The sequence below is a fragment of the Gracilinanus agilis genome, chromosome 3, assembly GCF_016433145.1.
Source record: "Gracilinanus agilis isolate LMUSP501 chromosome 3, AgileGrace, whole genome shotgun sequence".
Lineage (NCBI taxonomy): Eukaryota > Metazoa > Chordata > Mammalia > Didelphimorphia > Didelphidae > Gracilinanus > Gracilinanus agilis.
In genome coordinates, this window is record NC_058132.1 from 70,113,149 (window position 1) to 70,132,708 (window position 19,560).

At 40.4% G+C, this 19,560-nt stretch overlaps 1 protein-coding gene across 1 annotated transcript in view; it reads right to left on the bottom strand.

The window, feature by feature from the left end:
* Positions 1-483: 483 nt before the first annotated feature.
* The window catches only part of SNRNP40 (small nuclear ribonucleoprotein U5 subunit 40), a 51,180-nt gene continuing 32,103 nt past the window's right edge, over positions 484-19,560 (bottom strand). Inside the window, exons 6-10 of the mRNA XM_044671404.1 lie at positions 13,153-13,273; positions 9,138-9,220; positions 6,926-6,987; positions 2,163-2,266; positions 484-1,006 (exon numbers count right to left, since the gene is read on the bottom strand). Coding sequence (XP_044527339.1) covers positions 957-1,006; positions 2,163-2,266; positions 6,926-6,987; positions 9,138-9,220; positions 13,153-13,273 — 420 coding nt within the window. The 3' untranslated portion in view covers positions 484-956. The remainder of the gene's footprint in view (positions 1,007-2,162; positions 2,267-6,925; positions 6,988-9,137; positions 9,221-13,152; positions 13,274-19,560) is intronic.

Here is a 19,560-nt window from a genome sequence, read left to right on the forward strand (position 1 = left end):
CAGGAAAACAGGAGCATTAATAAACTGGAATCACATAAGGCACCGGAACAATGATGTCAGCAAATTTTATCTCCATGAAATTGGGTTTCCAAGCCAAACGATACCCTTCCTAATGAGAGTGGCTCCCTTGAGTTTGCCAGTCATGGGGAGAGTAGCCAATGAAAAGGGATAGTGGCAGGTCTCAGCAGCCCCATTCAAAACCCTGAGCAAGTATGAGGGAACTTTTATATATTGCCTCATGGCTGTTCAGCTTCCAACAGGTGAGAAGAATTTGGTCACTGACAAATTTTCTGGACTTTTTCCTGGTCATTTTCATGGGTTAGACTAAACCTCCCCAATACACAGAGAAGAAAAACAAAATCTAAGTCACTGGCTTCTCAGAAGCCTAGATGGATTGTATCCCTGGCCACATCACAGCTCCAGCTTTGATTTATGGTGTTCATGCTCCCAAGAAAAGACAGCAATAAATTTCATCCACACAGCTCTTGTAAAAAGGTTATCTATTCATTCAGCTTTTCATAGAAAATGACTCAGAGAAACGTTGACAGAAAATATCATACAAGCCAGTTACTGAATCAAAAAATAAAACAAAACAAAAAGCTAACATATTTTGTTCAAATTTCCTGTCCCAACCTTCTGCTTGCATTGGGAAATACACATTAATCCAATGCTGGTTCCTTAGAAGAAGTCTTGTTTTTTTGGAGAAATAAACTGAGGAAATTCGATGTCTGGTTTCTGGAGGTAAGTGGAGGTTGCTTATATTACCCTGGTCAGGATGGGATAAATATCACCTTGGAAATACAGCTATCTTAGAAAGCAAACTCATCCTCCACCTTTGGTTAGTAACGGTCTTTATCTGAAGGGAGAACCCAGTGCCCAATGCCATTCAATTAAATCCCATTTATGCAAATCCAGGTCTCAAGGACAAATAACTCTGAATCTTCCACTTCAAATCTTCACTGGATCTCTCCCATATAAAGTCTTTTGTCACTGGATGCAGAGAGAACTGAGGGGAAAGTGAACAAAGAAAAAGACAACAGGAAACTAAGAATCAGGAAAAACTTAAGGGTTTTGACGACAAGGGCTAATTTTTATCCAAAAGTAATTTGGATTTAGCTTTAATTCTCCTCCCCTTAATGTAAGTGATTCACAGGATGTTTTGTCTAACATTAAAAAAAAATTGCATCTTTAATGTCATTTCATATTCTGAGATGCAGGCTGGCTCACAGATTAAATCAGTGAAGTACCATTTTGTAGAAGGAAGAATCAAACTGTCTCCCAACACTAACCTTGCTTCTTCAAAGTGACCTCTACTATTGTTTAGTCATAGAATATTGGGGCATTGCCTAACTTTTCAATTCCATTTTCCAGTCCTAAAATTCTGAGAGCTAATATGCTGGAGCCTAAAAGATTATCAAAATTACAACTACTGTCCTTTTTCAGTCTGTGCTACAGCTCGCACCCCAACAGGAAGGGAAGGGTATCTATCACATCTATAGCAATGCTTGGCCAGCTATAAACCAAACACAAATCTATCCATTAACCAGAGGGAAAAATAGATATTTTTCTTAATCCTTTATGTAAGCAAATTAGCCAATGAAAGTTTAAATGTAACTTTCATTCAATTAGATATTAAAAGATTCTCCTAAAGCAAAACAAATTTATGAAACATGGAACTAACTCAATGACTCATGGAACAAACATGACTCAGAATACTATGTAAGCTCCTTGAGGGCAAGGAGCATCTTACATTTATATTGGTGTTCTTGGCACCCACCACCATGCCTGGCACAGAGGCAGAAACTTAAGAGGTTTGCTGGTTGACTGAAGCCACCAAGTCTTCAGGGACTCCAAAACCTTTATAGTCACAAAGTGGGCTGAATAGAACAAAGGGGAGCAATTCCCACCCACCCCTTCATCCATTCTTTTGCCCCCAACTCCACACAATATAAGTAGTATGACTTTCAATGGTACCTACAAGAAATGTTTCCATGGAAACAGAGGTAACAGTACTATACATCTTAGCCAATTCAGAGGCTACTCTTGGAATAGGAAGGAACAAGGAACACAGTCCCCAGTCCCTACTCCCACACAAAGTTGAGGTGAACATTAAACAGCCTAGCGAGCCGCTCCCCTCTCTGTTAAAGACTGCAGAAACTTACTGATGGGTTCATCTGGGTGGAAGGCCACTTCATTGACTGAGCCAGCATGGCCAGGCAGCTTGTAAAGGATCCTCCTGCTTGTAGTATCCCACACATACACAAACCTGCAAGTCACCAGAGGAAGTAAGTCTTGGGCCCAGAGAGGTGAGAAGGGGGAAGAGGGCAAAGTTAGAGACAGTTGCACCGCTCTGGCTTTTACCCCATATGTAAGCAGTCAATTTTTAATGAATGTGCACCCCCACATGAAGGAAACATGATATCAGAGGAGACATCCTCCCCCAGAAAGCAAGTCTAATATAACCTGGCTATTGCTAACCTCAGATTAGGTGGGAAGGTCTTGTAAGTAAACTTAGCTGGTTGATGGAAAGCTAAATTGCAGATTCAGGTAAACATGCTCAGATATAATTCCACCTCTGGATCCAAGATAGGGGCAGGACATCTGTTCTCTGCGAATATTTGTCTGAGTCAAATGTTACTTGATTCTAAGGATAGGAAGAATGTTATAAACAGAAAGAGCCTGAAAAATAATCTGACCCTTACATCTTATGGAGTAGGAAATTAGGGTTCAGAGAAAGTAATACAATACTCTGATCCCCAACTCTATTCACTCACCCACCCCGATCCCTTTCCTAAGGACAAACACCACACTCAGGTAGATACGATGCAAAGTTCCAGTAATAAATAAAAGTCAAAAGTAAATAATGGTCATGGACATGCTAGTTTTGCTCTAGTCCATAGCCACCCTTGACCCTGCCAGCTAGATGCCAATGGATACTACCTGTTCCAAAGGTGAGGGAGGGAAAACACATAGCCAGGCCACAACAATTCATCCCTGTTACTGAAGAAACCACTCAGAACATGAGCTCTACTGATGAAGAGTAGACAAAGGTCAGAAGCTTAATGGTCAGGCCTGTGGGGGCTACTGGCATTATTTCAAAGAGCCAATAACGATCTGCTGCTGGCCTGGGTAGTGGATGTCTTGGTACTTAGTGAAGCTCAGGAAACGTACAACAGCATGACTCAAGAGGTGCCAACTGTTTCTCTGCCCTTTGATTCATTGTTATGAGTCAAAGGAATGGCTGGGATGGGGCTAAACGCTCCCCAGGTAATCAGAGCACTTCCCTGATGGAGCCACTTGATTGATCTGGGTGTGGGATGCTGGTAAACTGTGGGATGAATTAGGCTTCATGCTCTTGTTGATGAAAGACTTTTGTTTCTTCACCATTTTTGTGCCCTGGACCCCTGGAATAACCTGATAAAGCCTGTGGCCCCCTTGAAAAATGTTTGTAAACACACAAAATAAAATCTATAGGATTACTAAGGAAACTAATTATACTGAAATACTGTGATCAGATTATTGTTTAAAGAAAGTCCAGTCTCCCAGTTTGGCTTCCCTGGTGTAGAGAGCCATGCTAACACTCCTGGTGCCTTTGCCTTCACTACCTTATAGGAGTTCTGATTTTTGAATCCTGTGGGGGTACTGGACAAGAGTACCCAGGAATATCAGGGGTGAAAGGGCCCTTGTGGAACTCAATAGACGCAGCTGACACTGTCCTGTCCAATCCCTCTGCAACAGACTCTGGAACTACTTGGAGCTGCCAGGGCTTCCTGACCACTCCAAAAGGCAATTCTCTCTGGAGCTAACTCCACAGTATGTATGGTATCTCCTTCTACTAGTTTTTCAGTGTCAGAATACCTCCCACTACCTAGCTGCATCCCTCCAGATGCCACCTTTATCTTCTAAAAGTCTCTTCTTTAATGTATGCTAAATTTCCCCTCTCCTCTCTCAGATATGTTACTTTATTTATTTTTTAGGTGCTCAAATTAAAAAAAAAATTTTTTTTAGAAAAATTTTTTTCCATGGTTTCATGATTCATGTTCTTGCTCTCTCTCCCCCTACCCCCTCATCCCCTGTAGCCGACACACATTTCCACTGGTTTCTTCACAGACATGTTACTTTATATGAAGGAAAGAATAAAAAGGCACCATATTTATGGGGCAGGGCAAAAAATAATCCAGTGGCAATATTCAAAAATTATATTTTAATTATATTATACAAATGTGTATTAACAGGGGACTCCCCCCGCTAAAAAAAACTGCCTAGATATGTAGTCTACACATAATAAGCTAGCATTTATATAGCACCAACTATGTGCCAGGTACTGTGCTAAGTGCTTTTACAAATATTATCTCATTTGATTCTTATAACAGCCCTAGGAGGGATATACTATTATTATTCTCATTTTACAGTTGAGAAAACTGAGGCAAGCAGAGGTCAAATGACTTGCCCAGGATCTCACAGGTAGTATTCTGGGGCCAAATTTGTACTTGGATCTTCCTGATTCCAGGCCCAGTGCTCTGTTTACTATGGTGCCACCTAACTGCCTCAATATGACCTAATCAGCATTTTGCTTAATAAAAATGAAAGAAGGAAAGGGAGGGAGAAAGTAAAGGAGGGAGGGAGAAGGGAGAAGGTGGAGGTTTATGTTTAATTATGTTCCATATGTCCTGAGTACTGAGCTGGGGAGCCCTGAGCAGAAGGGAGAGATCAGGGTCCCCAAAAGCATCCCCTTTTCTCTGCTTTTGACTCATAAGCCCCTATAATTTCACTTCAGTTCTGGGTCTCAGTTTCTTCCTCTGTAAAATGAGTTGTTGGACTTGAAGATCTACAACTTTAAATCTGATGATCAACTCTAAGAAAACAAGAGGAGCAATTTGGTGAAGGGAAATTTCCTGAATAAAAGTCCAAATATAGGCCAGATCCTATAATGTAGCTTTCTGGAAGAGCTCCATTTTTAGGGCCATGAAAGCCAACAGGAAACCCAGGCACTTGTATCATTTACATGAAGGATTCATGAAAGGTGGCTGTCAATTAGGTGCTAAATTTAGAAAGTCTCATTGTCAGTTCCTAGAACTGGCATGGAAACCTGTGGTAGTAACTATTTCTTGTCATCTTTCAGATTTTGTGAAAAAGTAGCAAAATATATCTGGTACTGTCAGGATGTCCAAGAAAATCCCCACTAGTAGCCAGCTGGTCAGAGGTGGGGCTTTCCTGAGAAGATGGCTTGGCAACTACGGGACAACTGAAAGCAACTGAAGAAGGAAAAATGGGAGGTCATAGAAAACTGATCTGAAGGAAAGCTTAGGCAAACACAAACACAGAAGGATCAAGCTAGGAGGATGGTAATCTGCTAAGACTTGAGATATGATCATTACAAGAACAATCAAAGCCATTTTCATTCGGTAAGAATCCAATGTGGCTTTAGGTTGTGGGCATCTTCTCCCAATGTTCAGTAACTGGACCACTGTAATTACATGGGATCCAGTGCTCAGAAAAACCACCAAGGAACCTGTGTCCTAAATCACTGAGATAGAAACCAGGATTTCAAGCCAGGGGAGGGACACCAGGATGGCAAGGGCACTGCAGACCACCTCATGGGGGACCAGATGAAGGGTCTGAGGATGTTCGGGCTTGCTGTCTTCAAAGATCTACACAGAGCTGTCATGGGGAAGAGAGATTACCCTTGTTCTGTCTAGCCCTCAGAGACAGAGCTAGGAGCAGAGCCTGCAGACAGAGAGAGGCATTTTGGAACTTGAAAGAAGAAAACATTAACAAAATGCTGCTTCATAACCCCTCTCCCATGCACCCCCAACTAGGGGGCTTCAAGCAAAGGCCAGAGAAGCCTACAGTGGGGACATCTTAGAGGGAATCTTCAGTTTGGTCTGAAATAGATTAGACAAACTACTGCTGGAGTCCCTGTTGGAGCCTGAGATTTTGGGACACTGCATCAACACAGGTCAGGGGAATTGCGGAGGAAGAGAAACAAACTTTTGTTACCTCCTTCCATACAGCGCCAAAGCTAGAAGCCCTTCTGAGATCACTCTCCTTCCCAGGGGCCTAAGAGGTGGATTGCATGGACAAAGACAGCTGCCCAGATCCACAGTGAGCAACACTCTGCTATACTCTGCTCCTCTGGGATGGGTTATTTAGAAAGAGAAATAAACCCTGGAGGTTGGATGGCATTGGGCTTCCTTGCAGCTCCTGGGTAACTGAAGGACTTTTAGGTCTCTGAGAGCAATGGAAGGATAGGGTTAGGAACCTGTGAATCTGTGCCAAAGTCTAACAGGCCAAGCCAGAACTCTGGAGAGGAGCTATGGGGGAAGGGCTTCACAGGGGCCAGGACCATCTTCCTTGGCTTTGCCCTAATCTCTCATCTCACCTCCAAGAAGCCTGTGCAGGGCTCTTCGCAGTTCACTGGGGTACCAGTAGCACCTGGCACTGGAGGCTACCCAGATCTTTTCTCTCCACTAGTTGAGCTTTGCCCACTTCATCAGGCCTCAGCAGAATGACATCTCTATTTAACCTCTGACCTTCCCTTCCAGATATACATCATTGTGAGACTCACAGACTCTTTCTCTTCTCGCTAATAGCTTGACCTGTTTTACCTGGACTCTCAATTCCAGAGAACAATTGGAGAGAATCCGGTGAATTTTTATTCTCTCATCAAGGAAAGCTTCTGGCTGCCCTGCTCCCCAACCCTAGACCCATTTGGAAGAGGCCTGGCCACAAAGGGACCCTGATTCCATCATGAGGGTAAAAGAAAGGGGTCCTTAAAGCTTCCAGGCTGTGCAATGCCCCACTCCCTGACCACAGTGATCATCCTACCTCTGCTCTGGTTCTGCCCCTGCACATCATGCATTAAACATGAGACAGCTCTTGCTGGCTGCATCCTTCTTTTTGTCTCCATCTTAGGCATTCTTACCTGTCAGCTGATCCGGCTGCAATTTTGCTTCCATCAGGTGACCAGGAACACCTCAGGAGATTCTGCATTGACAAGTAAAGAAGATGCCATTGAAAAGAGCAGTGTTTTCAAAACTCACTAAAGCAAAGGATGTCAGAGCTGGAAAGGACCCCAAGAGCCATCTCATCCCACATACTCATTTTACAGAGGAAGAAACTAAGATCCACGGAAGACAAGAGGATGAGCTTAGAAATGGAAACTTTCATCTTGACTTTGGATTCCATGTTCTTCCCATACCCTGCTTCCTCTCCAATGACAGACCCTAATGAGATCCTTCTTGGCTCCCCACTCCAAGGTCACCAATGGGGGCTGATGTAGAGTCTGGATTTGAGGGGGCAGACTTTGGACCTGACATTGTAAAGGTGTCATGATTTCTTTGGCATTGCTTTGTTCCCATTCTCTGCCTCCTACCCACTTTCTGTGCCCAAGGCCTTCATCTATTAAGCAATCTGTATTTCCTGAGCATCTCAGGGCTGTGGGGGTGAGAGAGATGAGTAAAACACGGTTCTTGTACTCAGAGGGTTCATAGCTAGTAAGGGGAGAAATAAAATGTACACACCTAAAAAAATAACCAGCTCAGCATAAATCAGTCTATGATAAGCATCCTTGGCATCCTTTAAATATCACAAGTTATATTTTAATTGTTTTCTTGAGAAAAATGATCAGCAATTATGGCTTATGTTTTGACTTAAACACCAATGTGTTACAATTTCATAACTCATATATAATAATTGTAAAAAATGCTCAATTCATAACTAATTAGTTATACCTGGCAGAAGAATTTTATTTCTGTGCCTACAAACAGAAGCTCCCTTTACTCTATTCACCTTAGTCCTTATTAAAACTCTTTTCTCTTAAAAAAAAAAAAAAAAAAAAGAAAGATCCTGGAACTGATTTACAGAACAAATGTGAGTCCTAGTGAACTCATGGAACAAGTATGTTTATATCTTGGACACTCTAGGAACCTGGGTCAATTCCTTAGAACTAATTTCCTCCAGGATCTCAAAAGTTTCAGAGCCCTTCCAGTCTCCTATCATTAAGGATATGGTAACAGAAGCTGGGGAGGGGAAGGTTGTGGTACTGTCCTAAAGCTTAAGTGGGCTGGCCTAGACCTCTGCTGAAGATAGATAGCATCCCAGGCCTAAGTAGAACACTTGGCTTGGCCAGTAGGTCTCTTGGGTTCTAGTTCTAGAATGCTTGTTTAAACAAGTCCTGGAATGGTTCTTACTTTTATGTCATCAGTTGGGAAATCATCTCAAAGGAGTCAAAAGATAGTTCAGAAAAGGGGCCTCCAATCCATTATTTCTTCTTAGGAGGAAGAAAGGAAGGAGACATAGGATCAAAGAATCTCAACTGGAAGAGACACTCAGAGGCACTGAAATCTGATCAATATATCTGAAAAGGAATCTCCTCAATAAATCAATTTAATTAAATTTTACTAAAAATACTTACTAGGGGAAACTAGGCAGCTCAGAGTGGATTGAGAGCCAGGCCTGCAGACAGGAGGTCCTGGGTTCAAATCTGACTTCAGACATTTCCTAGCAGTGTGACCCTGGGCAAACCTCCACTGCCTAGCCTTTAATACTCTTTTGCCCTAGAATCAATACTTAGTTTAAAAAAAAAAAAAAGGCACTTACTATGTGCTAAGTGGTAGGTCTACAAAGACAAAATACAAATCCATGTCTGCCCTCAGGAAGTTTAAATGACAATATTTCTCAGATGCTATTCTGCCTCTGCTCTATGACCTTTGTGATACAGAACTTACTGTCTCCTAAGGCAGCCCACTGCACTTTTAGACAGGTCTATTTATTGCAAAGTTTTTCAAGCCAAAATCTGCTTTTCTGAAACTACCATTCACTGCTCCTAGTTCTCTGGTACAAAAGAGATTAATTCTAACCTCTCTTCCACATGAGAGCCTTCAGATATATGAAGCCAGTTATATATGTCTTACCTAAGCCTTTTCTAAGCTAAATACCCCTAATTCCTTCTTTTTTGACCTTCATCTATTGAGGTATGGCAGGGAGAAAATTCACATCCCAGAAGGCACTGGTATGCTTCCTATAGGATCTCTTTCTGACAATGAAGTTTCTGATAATAACATGGCAATAGAATGCTATTAACATTAACAGAGGCATTACTAGACAGTAGAAGTTCATGGTCATACTAAACTTACCTTCTCAAAGTTATGCACATTTCCCTGAAATATCTTCACACACCTCTCTTTGGGGGCAAAAGGCCGGACATCCCAGATCCGAACTGTAAAGAAACAAACAAAGCAGTCAAAGACCACATGTGGAGAGAAGATCAGAGCCAACTTTCCTGCCACTGGAACAAAGAACATTGCCTTCTCTGAGTGAAGGAAGAGCAGGGCTGTCCAGAATATCTCCTGATGCCTGCTTAGGTTCTTCTGATACTCTGAAAGGCAACAGAAAATGTCTGGCTCTCTTTAAAATGGGCTGAGGGAGCCATATACAATTCAGGGTCAAACATATTGCTCTAAGCCTTGGTTTTTAATGCTTTTCCCCAGTAAGAACAAAGAGATAACAAACTAAACTAACCCTTCTCAATTCACTAGTTCCTGCATTTAGAACAGGCAGAGCACATCTGAGTATTTCAGGATGAGCAGCAGCCCCTGATGTACGCTCCTCAACATATACATTGCCTGCCCCAACTTATTCCCCTCTTCTCTTTGAAGTAATTTAATACAGTTTAATACAGCCCAGAGGTACTAGAATGAACAAAGTCAGATGGATCATTCCAAGTAGAGGATTATAAGAGGCCCCCATAACAGGGTCTTATTCCATAACATTTTGGGTCTTCTGTAATGGGTGACCTCTGGGGAAAAGATGGAGACCAGCTTGAGTGACAGATCGTAGGTTATAGAATTTGGAATTTACCCAGATGGCATGAGCCAAGGGCAAAAGACAGTTGAGACCACCTCTATAAAAGCCCAGGGGCAGAAGACTTCAGGGTATCATTTTTCTTAAGAAGGGGGCTCGTGGGTGGTGAAGGGTGGGTAGGTCCATAGACCTGCATATCTAGCATCTATACCTTATTGCCTCAAGCAACCAATTATCCTATTACTGAATAAGGTTGAGAGATAAACATCAACATCTGCTTTCAAGAAGAACATCACAATCCCATCCTTTCACCTGGTCTAGACCACAGCTGGGTCTGACCAGGGTCTGTGAGGGAGAGAAGCATCTCCAGCTAGCTGCCAACCTGTTGCTCACTGATTAGCCCGTTCTAACTCCCATAGACATAGCATAGCCATTCCCAACACCACTTTCCGTATCCTAAACCCTACTCCTTTGAGTTTATAGCATTAAACCCTTTGAAACACATCTCAAGAGCAGACTGGTATCTTTCTAAGACCTAGTGAATAATTACAGACAAAGGGGAAAGGGATTTTACCCAGAGCACAGTCATTCAGTGTTATCCGACCCAATGCCAATAACCATCTCAATTGCCACCTCTAACCTTTAACCTAACCCCAAGCCAAGTAACCAGAGGAGCTGTGTGGAACAATTCACAGCTTCTCACTTGATAACTTTGGCTTGGGCACTGTTTACAGGGTCAAGTGCTTGGCTGAGCTGAGCATTCATAAACCCTGGTGGTTATGAGCATAACTTGGTGGCCACCCAGGCATCCTAACCTCACTCAGCCTAGATCCTTTTACCATCTAGGGATCTTGGGTCAGCTGATCAGGCTCACCTAACAGAAGCACCACACCACCCCTTAAACACTTCCTGTTATGTTATCTCCACCCTTCCCACTCAAGACTCCTTGCTCCTTCTGATTCCACAGAAAAAAAATATATGTGTACATAAGTTATGTATATATTTTTGGGTTAGGAAGAGATCATAAAAGTCAGTAAGCCCAAGCTTTTTTTATTTGGCAGATGAGAAAATTGAGGCCTAGAAAAAAATGATTTGCCTAAGATGACAGTGGTTCAATGTAGAGCCAAGACCAAAGTCCAGGTCTCCCAATGACCAGCCCAGTGTTTTGTGCACAGTCCTTTTATGGTTTTTTTTTCTGGCCTTCAAATGAGGATTTTATTCCCCTAATTTTATTCCCTTTTACTGGCTATCTTCAAAGATGGCACTGCCTTCTTCTAGAGGGTATCTGTACCCAGGCCTTGCTCCCATCCCTTTTGGAGCTGCTTATCCTTTTAATAACTCCAGCTCCCTCTGTGACTTCTGAAACTGTACTTCAAATAAGGATGATTATAGTTCATCAGTTCAATCTAAATTAGATGCAATCTCCAAATTATTCCCACTCTCCGCTACCTGCCTTATTTCTCTTTTTTTCTATCTGGTACTAATTAACTTTTTTTTCCTTAAGTCTGTATGTGTGGCTTAGTTTCTGTGGCTTCAGCTATTGATTTCCAATAGTGCTACTGGTCTACCCTCCATATAAACTGGTGGCAAACACTCAGAATAAAAGATGTCATGTACTATTTATATTGATCAAACTGTACAAAGCTACAAGTGTGTCTTCTATAATTCTGCTCTTCAGAAGAAAACCCTTGGAGCAGCCCATGTACAGATCTGCATAGCAGGGATGCTACTGTGTGGAAGGCCAAAAGACTTAAGGACTCAAAGGCGAAGGAGGCATATTTAGTCTATTTCCTTGCATAATCCATGCAAATTCTTAGGCAACTTGAGAACTGGTTTTAGCCATTTGGTCTGGAAAACACTCAAAAGAGATAAGAAAGTCATTGAATGCCTTTTGAGTCAGCAGACCATGGTCCTAGAGCTGATGATGTTCAGAATGAGCTATGAAACCTTAGGCAAAGGTTTAACTTCTCTTTAACTCAGTTTCCATATCTCTATAATGGGGAAAAAATATCTGCCCTATGCTTCCCTCACAAGGGCATATGATTCAACAAAAATTTATTAAATGCCTACTATAAGCTGGGGCTGCAAAGATGAAAAATGACACAACCCCTGCCCTCAATAAACTTACAGGCTGATGAGAAGAAGAGCCAGGGATTAGTGAGGATCAAATGAGATAACCTTTGTGAAAGTGTTCTGAAAAACTTACAATCAAAAATGAGGAATGACACCTAGAGAAAGAACTTATGAAGTCCAAATGCAGAATCCTTCATTTTTTTTGTTCAAGTTTTCTTCCAAAAAATGATTAATTTGTAACAATATTTTATATGATTGCACATGTAAAACCTATATCAGACTGCTTATTGTCTTAGGGAGGGGGAAAGAGTGGGAAGAAATTTGGAATTTAAAATTAAAAAAAAAAAAAAACCTCAATGTTAAAAAATCGTTTTTACGTGTAACAGGAGAAAAAAAATATTATTAAAGAACAAAAACTGAAAAAAAAAAAAGGCCCACCCCAACTGCCCCGCAAAAGAGAGGGATTTATTATAGAATGGTCTCATATTAGTCATAGGAAGGGCTGAGTTGTATACCATTTCTTTAATAAAATTAACCAGTAGAAAGGCAGGCATCCTAGGCAGGAACCAAATGACTATTAGTCAAATGACTACACCCTCTGACTCAAAAGTTCCAATAAGCCTTGTCTAAAATCTAAGGAGATCCTAGCTTACCTGGAAGAAAAAAAATCAGTATAAAGGAAAGTGAAGACTGCCAGGATTAAGAATGAAAGCTGATTAGGAATATTCGACATTTTAGGATGATAATGTTCAACATCAAGTTGCTGAAGCTCAGAGCATCCATTAGTCTGGGACATCCAAAAATGGAATTGCACAATGAAAGGGAAATGCCTGGCTCCCACCTCTACATTATATATGCTCTCATTCTCCCCACTTTCACATGGTAAACCATATTTCTACCCTTTCAAATGAAAGGCTGGCCAAGGACAGTAAGAAAGCTTAGAACTTCCTAATTTACCAATTCAACTTCTGCATGGGCCAAAGTGGAACTCAACATATAAGTTGGGAAACAGTTGTTTGAAGATCCTGGTCTGTTCCTCATCCTGGAAAATGACTCTAATGAGATTTCAGAAGCTTGTTTCTGACTATAACCTGATAAAGATTTGACCACATTTCTATGATCTGATTGTCATTAGATCACTGCTCTTATATCCAGCTTAGCTGTCCTTAGCTGTCCACTCCGCTGCCCTCTGCCACTCAATGCTGGCTTCACCCTACTCCCAATGGTACTTCTAGGATGGTGAACTTGGCAGAGTGTCTTGCTCTCCAGGAGTACCTGTGTTGTCCATTGCGTTGGAGAGCAGGTAAGACCCTTCGGAACTTAGACTCAGGCCTGTCACAGAGTCGGCATGGCCCCTCATGGTGTATGTCAGTTTGTTCTGGCGCAAGTCCCAGACCTGGGAGGAGACAAAAGTATTACCAAAATGTATTTATAGCACCTTTCTTTGTAACATGAGAAAATAGTCCTTAACACCAGCAGTTAAGAGAATGGCCTGATAATCTGTATTATACTGACTGATAATTACAAATATGAAAAATATTAATACTAGGTGGCTCAATGGATTGGGAGCCAGACCTAGAAACAGGAGGTCCTACGTTCAAATCTGGCCTCCCACTTCCCAGCTGTGTGACCCTGGGCAAGTCACCCACCCCTAATTGCCTAGCTCTTGCTGCTCTTCTGCCTTGGAACCAATACTCAGCATCAATTCCAAGATGGAAGACAAGGGTTTACAAAATATTAAGAAATAATATGAAAAGTATATTTATTTATTTTTAAAGATATTTTATTTTCCCAATTATGTCATAATAATGTTCAACATATGTTTTCCAAAATTATATGATCCAAATGATCTCCTTCACTCCCCCTACTCCAAGAAAGTAAGAAATTTGATCTGGGACATACGTGTATTATCATGCAAAACACTTTCATATTGGTCATTGTTGTAAGAAAAGTATACTTATGAACTTTATAGTAGTATATAAACATATTTTCAAATATTTATATGAAATGCTACAGAGAAAATAAAATTAAAACATATACACTGACTATGACTTCCTAGAAAAGCCAATAAAACTTTACTAGCAAATAGATGAAAATAAGTTTATGAGGGAACAGAGATAAATAAGTTGTGATTATTTCCAAAGGGCAATGGAGAGTGGGCATAGTAGGTTGGAATTAAGTTTTACTAAATACATATGTGTATAAGGGGAAAAATATACATATATGTATACACACATACATGCAATATTGTGCAGCAAGAGATGTCATCAGGGAGATTGATGATAGGAAAGAGAGGCAAACTAGACATACAGCAAGAGTGAAGAATTACTCACAGACCCTCCCACCCCCGCCCCATCACGTTAGGTAGCCTTGACATGGAGGACCAACATGAGGCCCCAGACAACAGCAGTAGAAGTTATATAGCTGCTGAAGTCCTAGAGGGAGTACCACATCAAAGAGATCATAGACCTATCCAAGTACTGAATGATTGTTATTGTTAGTAAATAGTATGAGTTTTGAGGGTTTATTTGGATTTTAGTCCTAATGCCATTTGCTTATTCATTTTTATTTATGGAGGTAAAACTAAATTATTTCTAAAAACATTTTCCAAAACCTAAGTTGAAGGACAGAAATGCAGGGATAGCATTCCCTATTTCTAGGGAATCAATTTCTTTTGGTGGCTCTCTTGGTGACTAGGTAGCTCTACTTTTTCATTTGTATTTCGGGCTACTATTTCTTTTAAATACAAGACTGAAACTTGCTTGTCTGCCTAAGTAGGGAAAAGAAGACCAGGAGTTTTACTGGCTGGGGGCCGAGTTAGGCCAGCAATCAGGTCCATCCACAAGGTAAACCCTTCCACTTTCCTCATCACTAGCACCTTCCTCTGCAGAGTCCAACACACTTTATTAAGAATTTATTTGTTGGGCTGTTTGCTGCCTCAGGAGTCCAGAATACTGAGAATGGTGAACAATTTATTGAAACTGTCATTACTGCTCTTTGCTTGTGGCATCATTGAAATCTGCTCAGCAGTAATGTGGAAAGAATTAAAGTCACCAAACTCACACTATAGTTGCTTCTCCCTTTCCACATTTCCAAATTTTCTTGCCTAAGCGGGAACTAAGTGATCTGTAAAGGCTGAAAGAGGCTTTCGTTAGAGACAGTTGATCTGGAATCTCAGCAAAAAAATAGGAGCCAGGCACTTATTTCAGCCAAATCTGTGCAAAAACTCCATCCTATTCCTTCTCACCCTAAATCAATTTTCTTTCACAACTGCTGCTCAGGACAGGACTATAGAAAAGCATGCCATCCAGCAGGCCGAATTTCCTTCTTTCCTCAGTTTTCCCTGTCCTTAGTCTCTTTCTACATATTGTCTAAGAGAACAGAACCCCAGCGGGCTTCAGAGGAAGCTGGTTTGCCCCTTAATCCTCAGCTTTTGGAACAAAGAAATTGTAACAAACCAGCAGGATTGTATTTTATTTAAGTATTGTGCAGAGAATTCTCAGGTTGTTGAAAGAATTTCCCAGCCCTGGTTTTTGCTTTCCTAATAACTGACATTTATATAACACTTTAAGGTTTAAAAAGTGACGTATTGACATTATCTCATTTAAGCCTTACAACAACCCCGACGTAGGCACTCTAATGCTTTATTCTCATTTTATAGGTAGAGAAACTGAGGCTCAGGGAAATCACATAGTTAATAGATTTCAGAGATAGGGCAGCTAGGTGGTTCAGTGGATAGAGGGCCAGGCCTGGAGATGGAAGGTCCTGAGGGTTGAAATCTAACCTCAGATATTTCCTAATTGTGTGACCCTGGACAAGTCACTTAACCAATTGTTTAGTCTTTACTGCTCTTCTGCCTTGGAATCAATATTTAGTATGGATTCTAAGATGAAGGCAAGGACCTAAAGAAATAAATTTCAGAGGTGAGATCCAACCTAGGGTTTCTACCTTTTATATCATGCTTCCTGGAATAGCCACTGCTACCTGGAGGTGAATGAGATTCAACTGAACTTGGCCAGCACTGATAGAGAGCACCTAGTGTATGTCAGGCATGGTACAGATGATGATAATCACAACAGAGCCCTTTTCTTCAAGGTAGACTGTTTTGCCCTGTGTGGAAACAACGCTAACTTGATTTCATTGTTCTCTGAAAAGATGTAATCTACAGACTAGAAGTTCTCTCCAGTAGCACCCACTGATTCATTCTAGATCTCCTCGGTACTCAATTAATACTCAGTAACTCTCTGAGGGCAGTGTGCTAGGGCAGAAAGAACAGTCTCTGAAGAGTGAGGTGATTTAGGAAACTTCTTTCCTCTCTGTTCTTGGTTTTCCCAAAGGGATCCATGAATAAATTTCAGGGGATCCATGAACTCTGGATTGGAGAAAAATTTTTTATTTTCACTAAGCTTTGCCTGAAATTTAGTATTTCTTTCAATTATTAAAAAAAATTAGGTCCATGATACAGAAAAAATTAAGAATCCCTGCGTTAGATGACTGTTAAAGGTTATTTTCTATGCTCCTCCAAGAAACAGGAATTTTAATCTCTTCCCCCTCCCATAATGTTTTTCTTCCTTTTAAAAATAACCCTTACCTTCCATCTTAGAAGCAAAAGTTCACTCAGGGAGGAATATCTGAGGACAGATTTGAACCCGGGACCTCCCATCTGTAGGCCTGGCTCTCTACCAACTGAGCTATTGAAATGCCCTCAGTAAGTTTTGAAAATATAGCTCCATGGTGTCATGAAGAGATTATTAAAAATGGTGGTCAGCTTCTCTTTTGATCAATGTAGTTATTCTCCTCTGGGTTTAACGTAGAGGAGGGAGCAGGTATTATAATAAGGACTTAAAAGAGGAGAATGAACATAGATAGTAGGAATGGCTAAAGCTGGCAATGGAAGGTAGCTACAAAAGATGAAACTTATGTACTTGGAACATTATATGCTGTTATAGTGCCTACCTTTCATGAAAGAGTAAACATTAGTATAAAAAGGATCCAGAGAAAAGGAGTAGAAAATGATCATGGAGAGCTAAAGCAAGAATAAAAAGATAAGTCTCTTCAGTCTAGGAAAAAAGAATACTTAAGAAAGAATATATGATCAAAATTTGTTGCTTTTTTTTTTATGGTAGGTAGTATAAATGTTTAAAAACCATCTTACAATGAGAAAATCTAGTCTGAGAGATGTTAAATAATTTGCCTATATAAGTGTTAAGGTCAGAACTCAAAGCCAGATCCACCAGACTGACTCTGGAATCAGATAAGCTGGGTTCAAATATAATAAAAATTTGTGACATCTAAGAATGAACAAAGATATGTTTACAAAATGGCACGATATAGGTTAGCTGTAAAGACTGGATGAATTTAGAACTGATTGAGGGGATGGCATAGGTCTAATATGAAGGGCAGTTTATCAATACTAGAGCAAGGATTCTAGGGAGCACATAAGAGTACTGCTGTTATTGTTATTTTATAATCGATACCTTAGTTGAGATTTTACCTTTTTTTTAAAATTATAACATGAATTTACATATACAAGATAGACAGCCTATTCCCTATCATCCCTAAAGCAATACTACAAAACCCAAAATGTCAAGGAGCAGTTTGGATAATGGAACTCAAAACAAAAATAATGATTAATAATAATTAAATAATGATTGTGTTTTTAAACCATAAGTTTCACTTTCTAGGGTTTTTTCTCCCCTTTTCGAAGTTTCTAGTGATGGAGTAATTTATCTTCTGATATTTTCGTTGTCTGAGGTGTTTGCAAAGCAAATAATCTGCTCGTATCTGGGCTTTTTCCCCCCTTTAAATGCTTTGATTAGGTCTCTTTTTCTTAAATGGCCACTTTTTTTTCCATTAATGATTAGGTTCAGGTTTGCAAAGTATGTAACTCAGTATTGCATCTATCATTTCTTGAATTCTGTTGTTCGTGGTTTGTTTATTTGTTTCATTCTTCTGAGAGACTTGTGATTCTTAATTTGTCTCTACATCACAGTACTATTATGAAAAATAACTATAGATTCTCTAGGCTGAAATACGTAAATATGAAAGTAATCCTAAGCATCATCTGGTGCTACTAACAGCACTGGCACTCTAGGAAATGGGCCAGAATTGGCTCTGATTCATCTATTTTTTTTAAAACCAAGGGGGCTAAGGAGGTTCTCTCTTTGCCCACAGAGCTGAGACAAGCAGAGGCTGGAAGGGTCAGCAAGGACTTTAATGCCATGTAGTGATATCTATCTACCTACCTATGCACCCAACCCACAGGGCACTCACGACAGGCGGTGTGAAGTAAAGAAGGGAAACAGATGTGGCAGAGACCCTGGAAGCAGCAAATGCTCCTTTCTCTTGCTCACAAGCCTGCCTCTTCCTGATTTACCACTCTCAAAACATCTTTCCCCAGATGAAAAGTAGCCCAGAGAGTATGTGTGATTAGGAGTTCAGGAGGGATGGTAAAAGACCATCCCATACAATCACTTTATGGCATACAAAGGAAAAGTATGGAAGATACCATTAAAAAGGCACTAAACAAGCCAATTTTTAAGAACATGAAAGATATCTCTTCCTTTCTTTAGACCCTTCTCTGAGAGGAAAAGGTGCCTTTTTGACATCCAAATCACCAGGAAAGGGGCAGAGGAAACCCTTTGGCTATTTACTCAGATGTTGCTCCTGCCACCATCTTCTTCACTCACCTCTGCTTTTTAAACTAGGATTCTTCCCACCTTCCACCAAGGTTTAAGAGTACAGATCCTAAAACATCACATAAAGCCTAATTTCCCAGCTCCATAGGCAGTCTACCTCTACACTGCCACAGCCTGCTCCCCAGGGCACATCAAGAGCCCAGAACCAGAGCCACTGCTGCCACTTTATCTTCACCTACTTAAAATGAGATCCTACTACCACTCCCAATACCACTTTGAGTTTGGAGGCCAAAACCATCACTCCCATTTCTACCTTAAATCTCAGATGTAGTCACTAGGCTACAGGGAAGCCAAAATGTTCACCCATATCCCTTACTGACAACACAAAAGCCCCACGAACCAATTTTTTAGATAGAATATCTTTTTTGAGGCCCATTCTTATTGCCAATGTCACTCCTGGACAGAAATAATGAGAAAAACCAAAGACAAATTTTAGAACAATGAAGAAGTTCTATAACATAAGAGAACAAGATGATAAAATTTCTTTGGAGTTAAATCATATAATAAATGCATTAAAAGAAGACTCTAATTTGGGTGGAGGGAAGAGAAACACAAAAAGACAAATGTACAATTTATAAAACTGCAAAGTAACACCAAAGAAATGGCAGCAGCAAACTGCAGAACAAAGTCAAAAGAAGAACAATTAGTAGAAACAATAAAAATGACAAAAAGAATTATCTCTAAATGTAAAAACTGGAATGACAACCAATGGATGTATAGAGCAAAGTAAGAGAGGACACAGAAGGGGAATTATGATTTTTATATCAGGATTCTTGAAGATATCAAAAAAGAAAAGAAAAAAGAAAATCACTAGATGCCATGTTTGAGGATATAATTAGGGAAAAATTTCAGAACAGACAAGAGAAAGTAATCTTCCATAAGTAGAGGGAAGACACTAGTCCTTAGCATGAAAAAAATCCTAATTACAAGTCTCCAAATCACATAATTTTTAAGTTTCAAAATTATAAAGGCCTCCGAATGTTGA